We start from the raw sequence: 12,479 nt of genomic DNA on the forward strand, positions 1-12,479 counted from the left end.
TATTAATGGCTCTTGAGATCTCTTGCAACTCTAGGATTCTAAGATTACTATTATTTAATGGCCCTTGGGGGTCTCTTCCAGCTCTAAGATTTTATGAGTATATTACATTGTTGTTGTTGTTGTTTTGTAACGCCCCTTGGGGACTCTTCCAATTAGGATTCTACGATTGTATTATTATTTATTATTAAGATTTATATTTATTATTGGCCCTTGGGGTCCCTTCCAACTCTAGGATTCTATGATATTATTATTATTATTTAATGGCACTCGGGGGTCTCTTCCAACTCTTTTTATGAGTATATTACATTGTTGTTGTTGTTGTTTTGTAACGCCCCTTGGGGACTCTTCCAACTAGGATTCTACGATTGTATTATTATTTATTATTAATATTTATATTTATTATTGGCCCTTGGGGTCCCTTCCAACTCTAGGATTCTATGATATTATTATTATTATTATTATTATTATTATTATTATTATTATTATTATTATTATTATTTAATGGCACTTGGGGGTCTCTTCCAACTCTAAGATTTTATGAGTATATTACATTGTTGTTGTTGTTGTTGTTTTGTAACGCCACTTGGGGACTCTTCCAACTAGGATTCTACGATTGTATTATTATTTATTATTAATATTTATATTTATAATTGGCCCTTGGGGTCCCTTCCAACTCTAGGATTCTATGATATTATTATTATTATTATTATTATTATTATTATTTAATGGCACTTGGGGGTCTCTTCCAACTCTAAGATTTTATGAGTATATTACATTGTTGTTGTTGTTGTTTTGTAACGCCCCTTGGGGACTCTTCCAACTAGGATTCTACGACTGTATTATTATTTATTATTAATATTTATATTTATTAGTGGCCCTTGGGGTCCCTTCCAAATACTATGTTTCTATGAGTATTGTGTTATTATTATTACTATTACTAATATTACAATTATTATTATTATTTATTGTGGTTCTTAAATTTCTATTTATACCCAGCTTTTCCCCCCTCTGGACTGAGATGATTATGATGATGCTTATTTATACCCCACTACATATATAATATTAATATTTATTATTAATTTTTATATTTATTAGTGGCCCTTGGGGTCCCTTCCAAATACAGTAGAGTCTCACTAATCCAAGCTAAACGGGCCAGCAGAAGCTTGGATAAGCGAATATCTTGGATAATAAGGAGGGATTAAGGAAAAGCCTATTAAACATCAAATTAGGTTATGATTTTACAAATTAAGCACCAAAACATCATGTTATACAACAAATTTGACATAAAAAGTAGTTCAGTACGCAGTAATGTTATGTTGTAATTACTGTATTTATGAATTTAGCACCAAAAAATCACGATATATTGAAAACATTGACTACAAAAATGGCTTGGATTATCCAGAGGCTTGGATAAGCGAGGCTTGGATTAGTGAGACTCTACTGTACTATGTTTCTATGAGTATTGTATTATTATTAATATTACTATTATTATTTACAGTGGTTCTTAAATTTGCATTTATACCCAGCTTTTTTTGCCCTCTGGACTGAGATGATTATGATGATGCTTATTTATACCCCACTACATATATAATATTAACTAGCTGTGCCCGGCCACGCGTTGCTGTGGCAAAGTGGTGGTGGTATTGGTTAAAAATTGTTGTGGAATTTTTATTTGACGTTATTTGTATTTTTTTAATTAATTTTATTGTAACTTATCTTTTTTATTTATTATATTTTATTATTTTGTTGTATTATTTTTAGTTATTTTGTTATAGTATTTTATTGTATTAATTTTTTAGTGTTTTTAATTATTTTTATTGTATTATTTGTATTTATTTTATTTTTTATTTTATTAACACTGGGCTGAGTGGGTTGCTAGGAGACCAAGTGGGCGGAGCTTAGCCTTCTAAGTGGCAGCAATTGGATAAAAACAATTATTGCTCTCCCTCTAAGTAGGACTTTATTTTTCTTTTCTTTTTGTTGTATCAACCTAGAGGCATGGATGATGGGTTGTGTTGTCAAATTTCGAGGTTGGAGGGCCTGTAGTTTTGTTGTTTTGTGGGTCGCCGTGATGCCATCACACATTTATATATATAGACTAGCTGTGCCCGGCCACGCGTTGCTGTGGCAAAGTGGTGGTGGTATTGGTTAAAAATTGTTGTGTAATTTTTATTTGACTTTATTTGCTTTTTTTATTAATTTTATTGTAAGTTATATTTTTATTTATTATATTTTATTATTTTCTTGTATTTTTAGTTATTTTCTGTTATTATAGTATTTTATTGTATTAATTTTTTTAGTGTTTTTTTATTATTTTTTATTGGGTTGCTAGGAGACCAAGTTGGAGGAGCTTAGCCTTCTAACTGGCAGCAATTGGATAAAAGCAATTATTCCTCTCTCTCTAATTAGGACTTTATTTTTCTTTTCTTTTTGTTGTATCAACCTAGAGGAGTGGATGATGGGTTGTGTTGTCAAATTTCGAGGTTGGAGGGCCTGTAGTTTTGTTGTTTTGTGGGTCGCCATGATGCCATCACTCTTTTATATATATACTAGCTGTGCCCGGCCACGCGTTGCAGTGGCGAAGTCTGGTGGTGTTGGTGAGAAATTGTTGAGGTAGTGGTGGTATTGAATGTCTGTTGTATGGTTGTCTTTATGTTTAGTATGCACACTAAAGTGGATTATATGACAGTGTGGAGTCAAGATAATCCAGTTCAAAGCAGATAATATAAGATTATAAATGGGTTATATAGCTGTGTGGACATTGATATTTGCAGCATTTTAATGTTTTAATGATTATATAGGGTTTTAATGGCATGTTTTATATTGTATTTGATAATCTGGCTTTTGTGTATTTGTTTGTTTGTCTTGCATGCGAAAGACCTATGGTCTAAGCATTAAATAAATTTGGAATTTGGAATTTATAAGATTATAAATGGGTTATATAGCTGTGTGGAAGGGCCTTGAGTCTACATTGCCATATAATTCAGTTAAAATCCGATAATCTGTGGATGAGGCCTAAGTGAGGCCTAACTGTGCCTGTCCCCTGGGCTGAGGAGGTTGCTAGGAGACCAAGTGGGCGGAGCTTAGCCTTCTAACTGGCAGCAATTGGATAAAAGCAATTATTCCTCTCTCTCTAATTAGGACTTTATTTTTCTTTTCTTTTTGTTGTATCAACCTAGAGGAGTGGATGATGGGTTGTGTTGTCAAATTTCGAGGTTGGAGGGCCTGTAGTTTTGTTGTTTTGTGGGTCGCCATGATGCCATCACTCTTTTATATATATACTAGCTGTGCCCGGCCACGCGTTGCAGTGGCGAAGTCTGGTGGTGTTGGTGAGAAATTGTTGAGGTAGTGGTGGTATTGAATGTCTGTTGTATGGTTGTCTTTATGTTTAGTATGCACACTAAAGTGGATTATATGACAGTGTGGAGTCAAGATAATCCAGTTCAAAGCAGATAATATAAGATTATAAATGGGTTATATAGCTGTGTGGACATTGATATTTGCAGCATTTTAATGTTTTAATGATTATATAGGGTTTTAATGGCATGTTTTATATTGTATTTGATAATCTGGCTTTTGTGTATTTGTTTGTTTGTCTTGCATGCGAAAGACCTATGGTCTAAGCATTAAATAAATTTGGAATTTGGAATTTATAAGATTATAAATGGGTTATATAGCTGTGTGGAAGGGCCTTGAGTCTACATTGCCATATAATCCAGTTAAAATCCGATAATCTGTGGATGAGGCCTAAGTGAGGCCTAACTGTGCCTGTCCCCTGGGCTGAGGAGGTTGCTAGGAGACCAAGTGGGCGGAGCTTAGCCTTCAAACTGGCAGCAATTGGATAAAAACTATTATCCCTCTCCCTGTAATTAGGACTTTATTTTTCTTTTCTTTTTGTTGTATCAACCTAGAGGCGTGAATGATGGGTTGTGTTGTCAAATTTCGAGGTTGGGGGGCCTGTAGTTTTGTTGTTTTGTCCGCTGCCCTGATGCCATCACTCTTTTATATATATAGATATATAGATGATAATAGTAATAGGTCTTTGAAAAGGGATTCCTTACGCAATTTCCATGTTGAGCAGCTCCAGGAAGGCCGTGAAGGTCCCCATTTGGTACAGAAGGAAGTTGTTGCGCCGCGTCCAGTCCAGGACCCCCGCCTCCGAGTCACAGTCGCCAAAAACCCCTAAAAACAGAAGGAAAGACCCCAATTAATTAGGTTCATTCAGGCATGGGCCAACTTGGGCCCTCCCTCCAGGTGTTTTGGACTCCAACTCCCACCATTCCTAACAGCCGGTAGGCTGTTAGGAATGGTGGGAGTTGGAGTCCAAAACACCTGGAGGGAGGGCCCAAGTTGGCCCATGCCTGGGTTAATTTCTTAAAACACAGAGAAAAGGGGTCCCATTTCAAGAGGAAAGTAGCGTATCAAACAAATGGAAGGAAGGGAGAAAAGGAAGAAAGGAAAGAATGATAAAACAACAAAGGAAAGGAAGGGAGTTAAAAATTAAGTAAGGAAGGAAGAAAAGATGGGAAAAAGAAAGGAATGAAAAAAGGCAGGAAGAAAAAACAGGACAGAAAGAAGGAAGGAAAAAGAAAAGGGGAAAAGGAAGGAAAGAAGAAAGAAGGAAAAAAGAAAAGGAAAAAGGAAAGGTGAAAGGAAAGAAGGAAGGAAAAGGGAAGGAAAGATTAAAATGGAATGATGGAAGGAAGGAAAAAGGGAGAAAGGAAGGGAAAAGGGAAAGAAGAAAAACGGAAGATGGAAAGAAGGAAGGAAAAAAGAAAAGGACCAAGGAAAGATGAAAGGAAAGAAGGAAGGAAAAAGGGAGGGAGGGATGGGAAAAGGAAGGAAGGAAAAAAGGAAGAAACAAGAAAGGAATGATGGAAAGAAGGAAAAAGGGAGAAAGGAAAAAAGGAGGAAGAAAGAAAGGTAGGAAGGAAAAAATCAAGGAAGGGAAAAGGAAAAGAAGAAAAAACAGAAGACAGAAAGAAGGAAAAAAGAAAAGGGAAAAAGGAAGGAAAGATGAAAGGAAAAAAGGAAGGAAGGAAAAAAAGGAAGAAAAGATTAAAAAGGAATGATGGAAGGAAAAGGGGAGAAAGTAAGAAAGGAGGAAGGAAGGAAAAAATAATGAAAGGAAAAGGGAAGGAAGGAAAAAAGGAAGGAAGGAAAAAATAATGAAAGGAAAAGGGAAGGAAGGAAAAAAGGAAGGAAGGAAAAAATAATGAAAGGAAGGAAAAAGGAAGCAAAGATGAAAGAAGGAAAAGGGGACGGAGGGAGGGGAAAGGAAAAGGAAGAGAAAAGGAAAAAAGGAAGAAACTAGGAAGGAAAGATTAAAAAGGAATGATGGAAGGAAGGAAAAAGGGAGAAAGGAAAAAAGGAAGGAAGGAAGGCAGGCAAAAAAAGATGGAAAGGAAGGAAAAGAACTAAGGAAGGAAAAAGGAATGAAAGATGGAAGGAAGGAAAGAAGAAAAGTAAGGAAAAAGGATTTTCTCTCTATCCTCCCCAATCCTGTTCTTGAAACTTCACAGGCCAAGTTCCCCTAGTCCTCCATATTTGTTCTCCTGTGAGCATGGAGAGAGACAAGATGCCTGCTGCGAGTTAGCTAGTAAGACAAGAGAGAACTAGGCCCGGTGTTGACTTTCCTATCTAGGGTTGTTGTTCTTTCAATAGTCTTTTGCAGCTTTTTAAAGCATTGGCTCCGCTCCTGGAATGCCAAGCGCGAGTCCTCCTGTGAGCATGGAGAGGGACAAGATGTCAGCTGCAATTTAAGTTCGTTAGATAGATAACTATGTGTTTACTTTCCTATCTAGGGATGTAGTTCCTTCACAGGTTTTATGCGTTGTTATTATACCTTGTGCCAGGTAAAGAATGGCCCGGGCCCCCTTGAGCCGCTTCTCCCGGCTGACCACCTCCAGGCCGTCCAGCAGGCGCATCACGTAGGCCTTCTGTCGGGACGCGTCCAGCTCCGGCCAACGCTTGTCCTTCACTGCAGCAGAAACGGAATTGTGTGTCCGCACGGCAGAGTTTGCAACGGTTCGATCCCTCTTTAAAGTGCATCAGCTCCATCCTTTGGAAGGCTGGTGAGCAATACTTACAAGGATCTCTCCAAGAGAGCATTCTGGTTGGCCCTTAGCAAACTACAAATCCCAATATTATTATAATAATACAAATTAAATTTATTTCTTTATTAGCGACATTTATATCCCGCCCTTCTCACCCCGAAGTTTACAAGTACAGTAGAGTCTTGCTTATCCAACGTAAATGGGCCGGCAGAATGTTGGATAAGCGAATATGTTGGATAATACAGAGAGATTAAGGAAAAACCTATTAAACATGAAATTAGGTTATGATTTTACAAATTAAGCACCAAAGCATCATGTTATACAACAAATTTGACAGAAAAGGTAGTTCAATACACAGTAATGCTATGTAGTAATTACTGTATTTACGAATTTAGCACCAAAATATCACGATGTGTTGAAAACATTGATTACAAAAATGCCTTGGATAATCCAGAACGTTGGATAAGCGAGTGTTGGATAAGTGAGACTCTACTGTAATATGTACATATAATATAGTATATTATTAGCATAGTACAATATAAGCATTATATATTACTATATTGTACTAGACCACTGTATATTGCAGTATTATTAGTAACATTATATGTAATATATATAATTATATTAGTGTATTATTGTATTGCTTTACAATATATTATCAATATTATATGTATATACAATATATTATATAGTTAGTATATTGTAATATTAGCACTGACATATATAAATTATAAATTATAAATCTTTAATAATTCAGAACAGATTTGTGCATTTAAATCCCATTTTATATTAGTTTGTAATTATTATATTGCATTACAATATAATACTATCTATATTACATGTATATACAATGTATTATATAGTTAGTATAACCTAATATGATTATTGATATATATAAATCATAAATAATAATAAATCTTTATTTAATTCAGAATGCAGCTTTTGTGCATTTAAATCCCATTTTATATTAGTGTATTATTATTATATTGCATTACAATATATTATCAATATTATATGTATATACAATATATTATATCGTTAGTATAACGTAATAATGTTAGTATCGACATATATAAATCATAAGGACAGGTTGCTCACCTGTAACCATGTTTCTTCGAGTGTACTCTGTGAATTCACACTAATGGAGAAGCTGCGCCTGCGCAGGTTCCGACGGAAACTCTTCCAAGCTGAAGTTCAAATTTTGGCGGTAACCACGCCCCCCTTCCCAAGGGGCATATAAGGCAGCCCCAGGCGCCCGCTCTCCAGTTCCTACGCCGCCAAGGCAACGAGAAAGGGAGAGGTTTGCCAGAGGGGAAGGAAGGGCGGGTTTGTGTGAATTCACAGAGTACACTCGAAGAAACATGGTTACAGGTGAGCAACCTGTCCTTTTTCTTCGTGTACTCTGTGAATGCACACTAATGGAGACTAACACGCTAAGGTCCCGGATGGTGGGACAAGGCAAACTCGACAATCAGTGAATGTCCAAACACATGTTTATTAGGACATAGAAAAAACAACCGTCCCAAGGGACCAGTGCAATAAATTGTCCGAAAGGACCAGTGCAATGCAACATGAGCATCATAGAAGAAGAACATAACATGGAAGGAATTTTTCAATAAACATGATAGAGAAAAATACACAATTGCGTAGTGCATATAAACGCTCTCCCAGGGGAAGAGGGACAAACACATCTTGGTCTTTGGCATATCCGCCAGGGCCAACGAGGCGGTACAAAGCAACAGAGCAACTGCTCAATACAATCATGGGAAAAAACACATATCCCTAGAGGCAGGTATGGGGAAAAAAACCCCGTCCAACTTGAAGGAGAGGTATAGAGAGTCACCTGTGGGTGAATATGAAGAGAAAAAACGTCTGAGAGTCAGGAGAGGCAAGATGAGAGTACTGATCTTGCAAAGGCCGAGTCTTTAAGGGCTTTACTGTCCAGCCTGTAGTGAGAGACAAACGTGAGAGGGTTTGACCAGATAGCCGCTTTACATATGGAGTCAAGCGGAATACCCCTAAGGAAGGCGGTCGACGCCGAGAGGCCCCTAGTCGACCTCGGGCGGATGGAAGGAGGGGGAGGTCGCTTGGCTAGTTCATAGGCCAACTCAATGGCCTGAGCGATCCAGTGGGACAGTCTTTGGGAAGAAATGGGATTACCCAACTTGTCCTGGGCATAGGCGACAAAGAGTCTTTGTGACTTACGAATGTCCTTAGTACGATCCCTGTAGAAAAGAAGTGCTCTCCGAACGTCGAGAAGGTGCAGTTTTTGCTCGAGAGGAGAGGAGGGGTTAGAGAAGAAAGCTGGTAAGACAATGTCCTGGTTGAGGTGGAAGGCTGACACCACCTTAGGAAGAAAGGTAATGTCCGGGCGAAGAACAGCGCGGTCATGGTGGAAACGAAGATAAGGCTCGTCGACTCTGAGGGCAGCGAGCTCGGATGGCCGTCGTGCCGACGTGATCGCCACCAGAAAGGCCAACTTCCAGGAGAGCAGGCGTAGATCGGTCGAGGCAAGCGGTTCGAAGGGAGCAGAAGACAGCTGAGAAAGTACAAGTTCGAGGCTCCAGCCCGGCGTAGGTGGTAGCGACGGCGGGCAGATGTTATTGTAGCCCCGGAGAAAGGTTTTGATCAGGTGGTGAGAAAAAAGAGATGGCTGGCCGTGGCGCTGAAAGGACCAGGAAAGAGCTGCGAGATAAGCTTTTATAGAGGCAAGAGAAAGTTTCTTCTCGACGAGAGTCATGAGGAAGTCGAGGACCACCGATACCGAGGTCGGGAAGGTGTCGACGTTACGGGATCGAAGGAAGGCATGAAAGCGAGAGAGTTTGTAGGAATAAGCCTTGGTAGTAGACGGCTTATGGGCTGCCCGCAGGACGTCTCGCAGATTCTGCGGAAGAGAGGCTAGGTAAGAATCTTCCATGCAGTGAGATGAAGGGAAGAAAGGTCCGGGTGAAGAATTTTGCCGTCCTCCCGTGAGAGAAGGTGCGGCGAGAGAGGCAGAGGGTGAAACGAACCTCTGGAGAGGCGAAGAAGGGCTGGATACCACGGTTGGCGGGGCCAGGCCGGAGCTATGAGAATCGCCGTGACCGAGATCGAGAGAAGTTTCTCGAGAACTTTCGGTATGAGGGGAATCGGTGGAAAAAGATAAAGCATCTCCGCCGACCAGTCCAGAAGAAAGGCATCCCCTAGGCAGCCGGGGAAAGAGTTCGGGGGGAGCCTCGCTCCGTAGCGGGGTAGCTGGGCGTTGTGGGGAGACGCGAAGAGATCCAGAGTAGGGTGCCCCCAGAGGCGGAACAGACCGTCGAGGACCTCGGGATCGAGCTTCCATTCGTGAGAGGAAGAAGTCATCCTGCTGAGGGCATCCGCTAAGCCGTTTTGGGCGCCCGGTAGGTGGATTGCAGAGATCTGTACGCCGTGGGCTATGCACCAAATCCAGAGACGAGAGGAGAGGAGCATCAGTTTCCTCGAACCCGTACCACCCTGTTTGTTGATGTAGAATACTGCTACTAGATTGTCCGATTGAATGAGGATGGACTTGTGGCGGATGAGGGGGGAGAATGCTTTTAGGGCTTTGAGAATGGCGAGAAGTTCGAGGAAGTTTATGTGGTTGGCCCTCTCTGACGGGGACCAAAGATTTTGAACCGTTAGACCGTTCATGTGGGCTCCCCAAGCGTAGGTGGAGGAGTCTGTGGTTATGGTTAGCGATGGCGGGGCTGGATGGAAAGGAAGGCCCTTGCACACGTTTTGGTGAGACATCCACCATGAGAGAGACTGGCGGACGGACGACGGTACCGACAGGTATCTGGAGTTGTGGTGGTGGAACGGTTTGAAAGTGTCTATAAACCACCTTTGCAGGGTCCGAAGGCGCAGCCTGGCAAACGGGGTCGTGAGAACCGTGGAGGCCATGTGGCCTAGAAGGACCTGAATGACACGGGCTCTGACCCTCCGGGCAGATCGACAAAGGGCGATATGGTGGCGGAGAGCCAGGAATCTGTCGAACGGAAGTGACACAGTCTCTGCGACGGAGTCGAAGAGGGCCCCGATGAACCGGATTCGGGTTGACGGGGAGAGATTTGACTTCTCGGAATTGAGTTGGAGGCCGAGAGATTTTAGAAGACGCAGCGTGAAAGAGACGTGATTTTGGAGAAGAACCGGGTCGGGCCCGACGAGAAGCCAGTCGTCCAGATAAGGAAAGACCGTGATGCCATGTAGCCTGAGGTGAGCCGCTACGGCGGCGACAACCTTGGTGAAGACCCTCGGGGCCGTGACGAGACCGAAGGGCAAAACGGTAAACTGGTAGGTTTGGTCGAGAACTTTGAAGCATAGGAACCGTCTGTGTGCCTCTCGTATTGCCACGTGGAAGTAGGCGTCTCGTAAGTCTATGGAGGCAAAGTAGTCTCCCCGCTGCAGCATCGGGAGGATAGAGGCAATAGAGACCATCCTGAATTTGGAGGGGCGAATGAATATATTGAGTGCCCTTAAGTCCAGAATCGGGCGTAGCCCGCCTCCTCTTTTCGGGACTGTAAAGTATCTGGAGAAGAAACTTAGAGGGTCCAGTTCGGGAGGGGAGGGACGGATAGCGCCTTTGGCCAGTAGCGCTTCGACTTCGGCCAGTATCTCTGGGGAAGGGTTTGAGTGGAGAACGTGACCTGTAGGAGGGAGGTCTATGAACTCTAAGGCGTAGCCGTCTTGGACAATGCGGAGAACCCACGCATCTGAAGTAATAGAGTCCCATTGATTGTAGAAAGGGGCTAGTCGGTCTGCAAAGATACCGAAGGGACGAGGCAGCGTGGGCTCTACAACGGTAGCGGGCGAGGAGCTTTGGCAGGAGTTGGCGTCAGGTACGCCGATTAGGCTGCGGAGGAGCAGGGGTGGATCGACCGCGTTGCTTTTGCGGATGAGGTCCCCGGCGAGGTTGGTGATGGGCTTGATTGTTCGAGCCCGAAGGCCGCCTGAAAGAATGGTGTCTGAAAGATTGCGGCGGGAAACGGCGGGAACGGTGCGGGAACCAGCGAGTGCGCTGAGGTTGAGGTTGGTCGCCACATTTAGACGCAAGAATTTTAAAGTCATGATTAGACTTGAGTTTGTCATCGGTACCGGCGTGAAACAGTCCGAGCGCGTCAAAGGGAAGGTCCTCAATGACCTGTCTGGAAGATGAGGAGAGACCCGAAGACCTCAGCCAGGCGTGGCGGCGAATGGAAATCGCGTGGGCAATCATTTTACCCGCAGTATCACCTGTATGCTTCGCCATTTGTATTTGGTGGTGAGCGAGCGAGTCTGCCTCCTGTTGGAGGGTAGTGAGGACGGAGCGGTCTTCGTCCGACATCTTAGCGAAGAAGGGCTGCGCCTTCTCCCAGATAATTTGTTGGTAGGCACCCATGCAGGCTCCATAATTCGCCATGCGGCAAAGCAAAAGGGCTCCGGAATAAAGTTTTCGACCCACGGCGTCGAAGCGCTTCCCCTCTCTGTCGGCCGGAGTATTCGACTGACGACCTGAGGATTGAGAGGCCTTAACGACCAGGGAGTTAGGGTCGGGATGGTGTTTGAGCCACTCCAGGGTATCATCGTCGGTACGGTACCAAGTCTCGATCCTCTTCGAGGTCGGAGGAATGGAGGAAGGGTTTTTCCAGGAGGCCTGGATAACGTCCAACAGATAAGGCAGAAAGGGGAGTAGCGTGGCCGGCGGAGCTTGGGCCTGCACCCTTTTGAAGACTGGGTCAGACACTGCTTTGGAGGTTTGCTTGATCTCCAAACCCAGGGCGTCGGCCATCCTGACCATTTGCTCAGCGAAAGCACGAACATTGTCAGTAGGAGAAGGCGGGTCCGCCTCATACGCGTCGTGGGGAGGAGAGAGGTCGAGACCGAGAGAGACCACCGAGGCCGAGAGGACAGAGTCTGGACGGTCGACATCAACATCTTCCTCCTCAGCCCCTTGGGGGGACTGAGGGGGAGAAGACAGCACAGTCTCGGGAGGAGGCAAGGCCTCGCGGGAAGAGAGGGCCGGAGGCCGAATGTCCTTAGAGGCTGAGGCCTGGGCTGCCCGAGCCAGGCGAGCCGTTTGTCTGCCACGCTCCGGTGTCGAGGTGGGAGGGAAGAGCTGTTGGCGCGACGAGCGAGGCGGCGCAAGGGGCTCCGGCACCGGCACCCTGACCACCGTTTGGGTAGAGTGGTGGGGTGAGTCCTGCAGCTCCCCATCAGACAGGGGGTGCAATGGAGACTGAGAAACATCTCTAGGCCTCTGGGCTGGTACAATAGGAGAAGACCTTCTCGAGGAAGTTGTCGAGGAAGATGGCGGGTCTTTCTTTGAGGAGGCCGAGGAGGAGGAGCGCTGAGTTAGCCGTTTCTTCGCCGGCGGTTGCTTGGATGCAACCCTCAAGGACTTGCCAGGTGTGGGAGGAACCACAGCTGAGTCGGATTGCGCTCGAC

General features: G+C 43.7%; 1 protein-coding gene across 1 annotated transcript in view; it reads right to left on the reverse strand.

Annotated features, from left to right (window-relative positions):
* Positions 1 to 12,479, reverse strand: part of strip2 (striatin interacting protein 2) — a 58,495-nt gene that overhangs the window by 31,709 nt on the left and 14,307 nt on the right. The window contains exons 4-5 of the mRNA XM_062983369.1: positions 5,846 to 5,980; positions 4,062 to 4,182 (exon numbers count right to left, since the gene is read on the reverse strand). Coding sequence (XP_062839439.1) covers positions 4,062 to 4,182; positions 5,846 to 5,980 — 256 coding nt within the window. The remainder of the gene's footprint in view (positions 1 to 4,061; positions 4,183 to 5,845; positions 5,981 to 12,479) is intronic.

The sequence above is a fragment of the Anolis carolinensis genome, chromosome 5, assembly GCF_035594765.1.
Source record: "Anolis carolinensis isolate JA03-04 chromosome 5, rAnoCar3.1.pri, whole genome shotgun sequence".
Classification (NCBI taxonomy): Eukaryota; Metazoa; Chordata; class Lepidosauria; order Squamata; family Dactyloidae; genus Anolis; species Anolis carolinensis.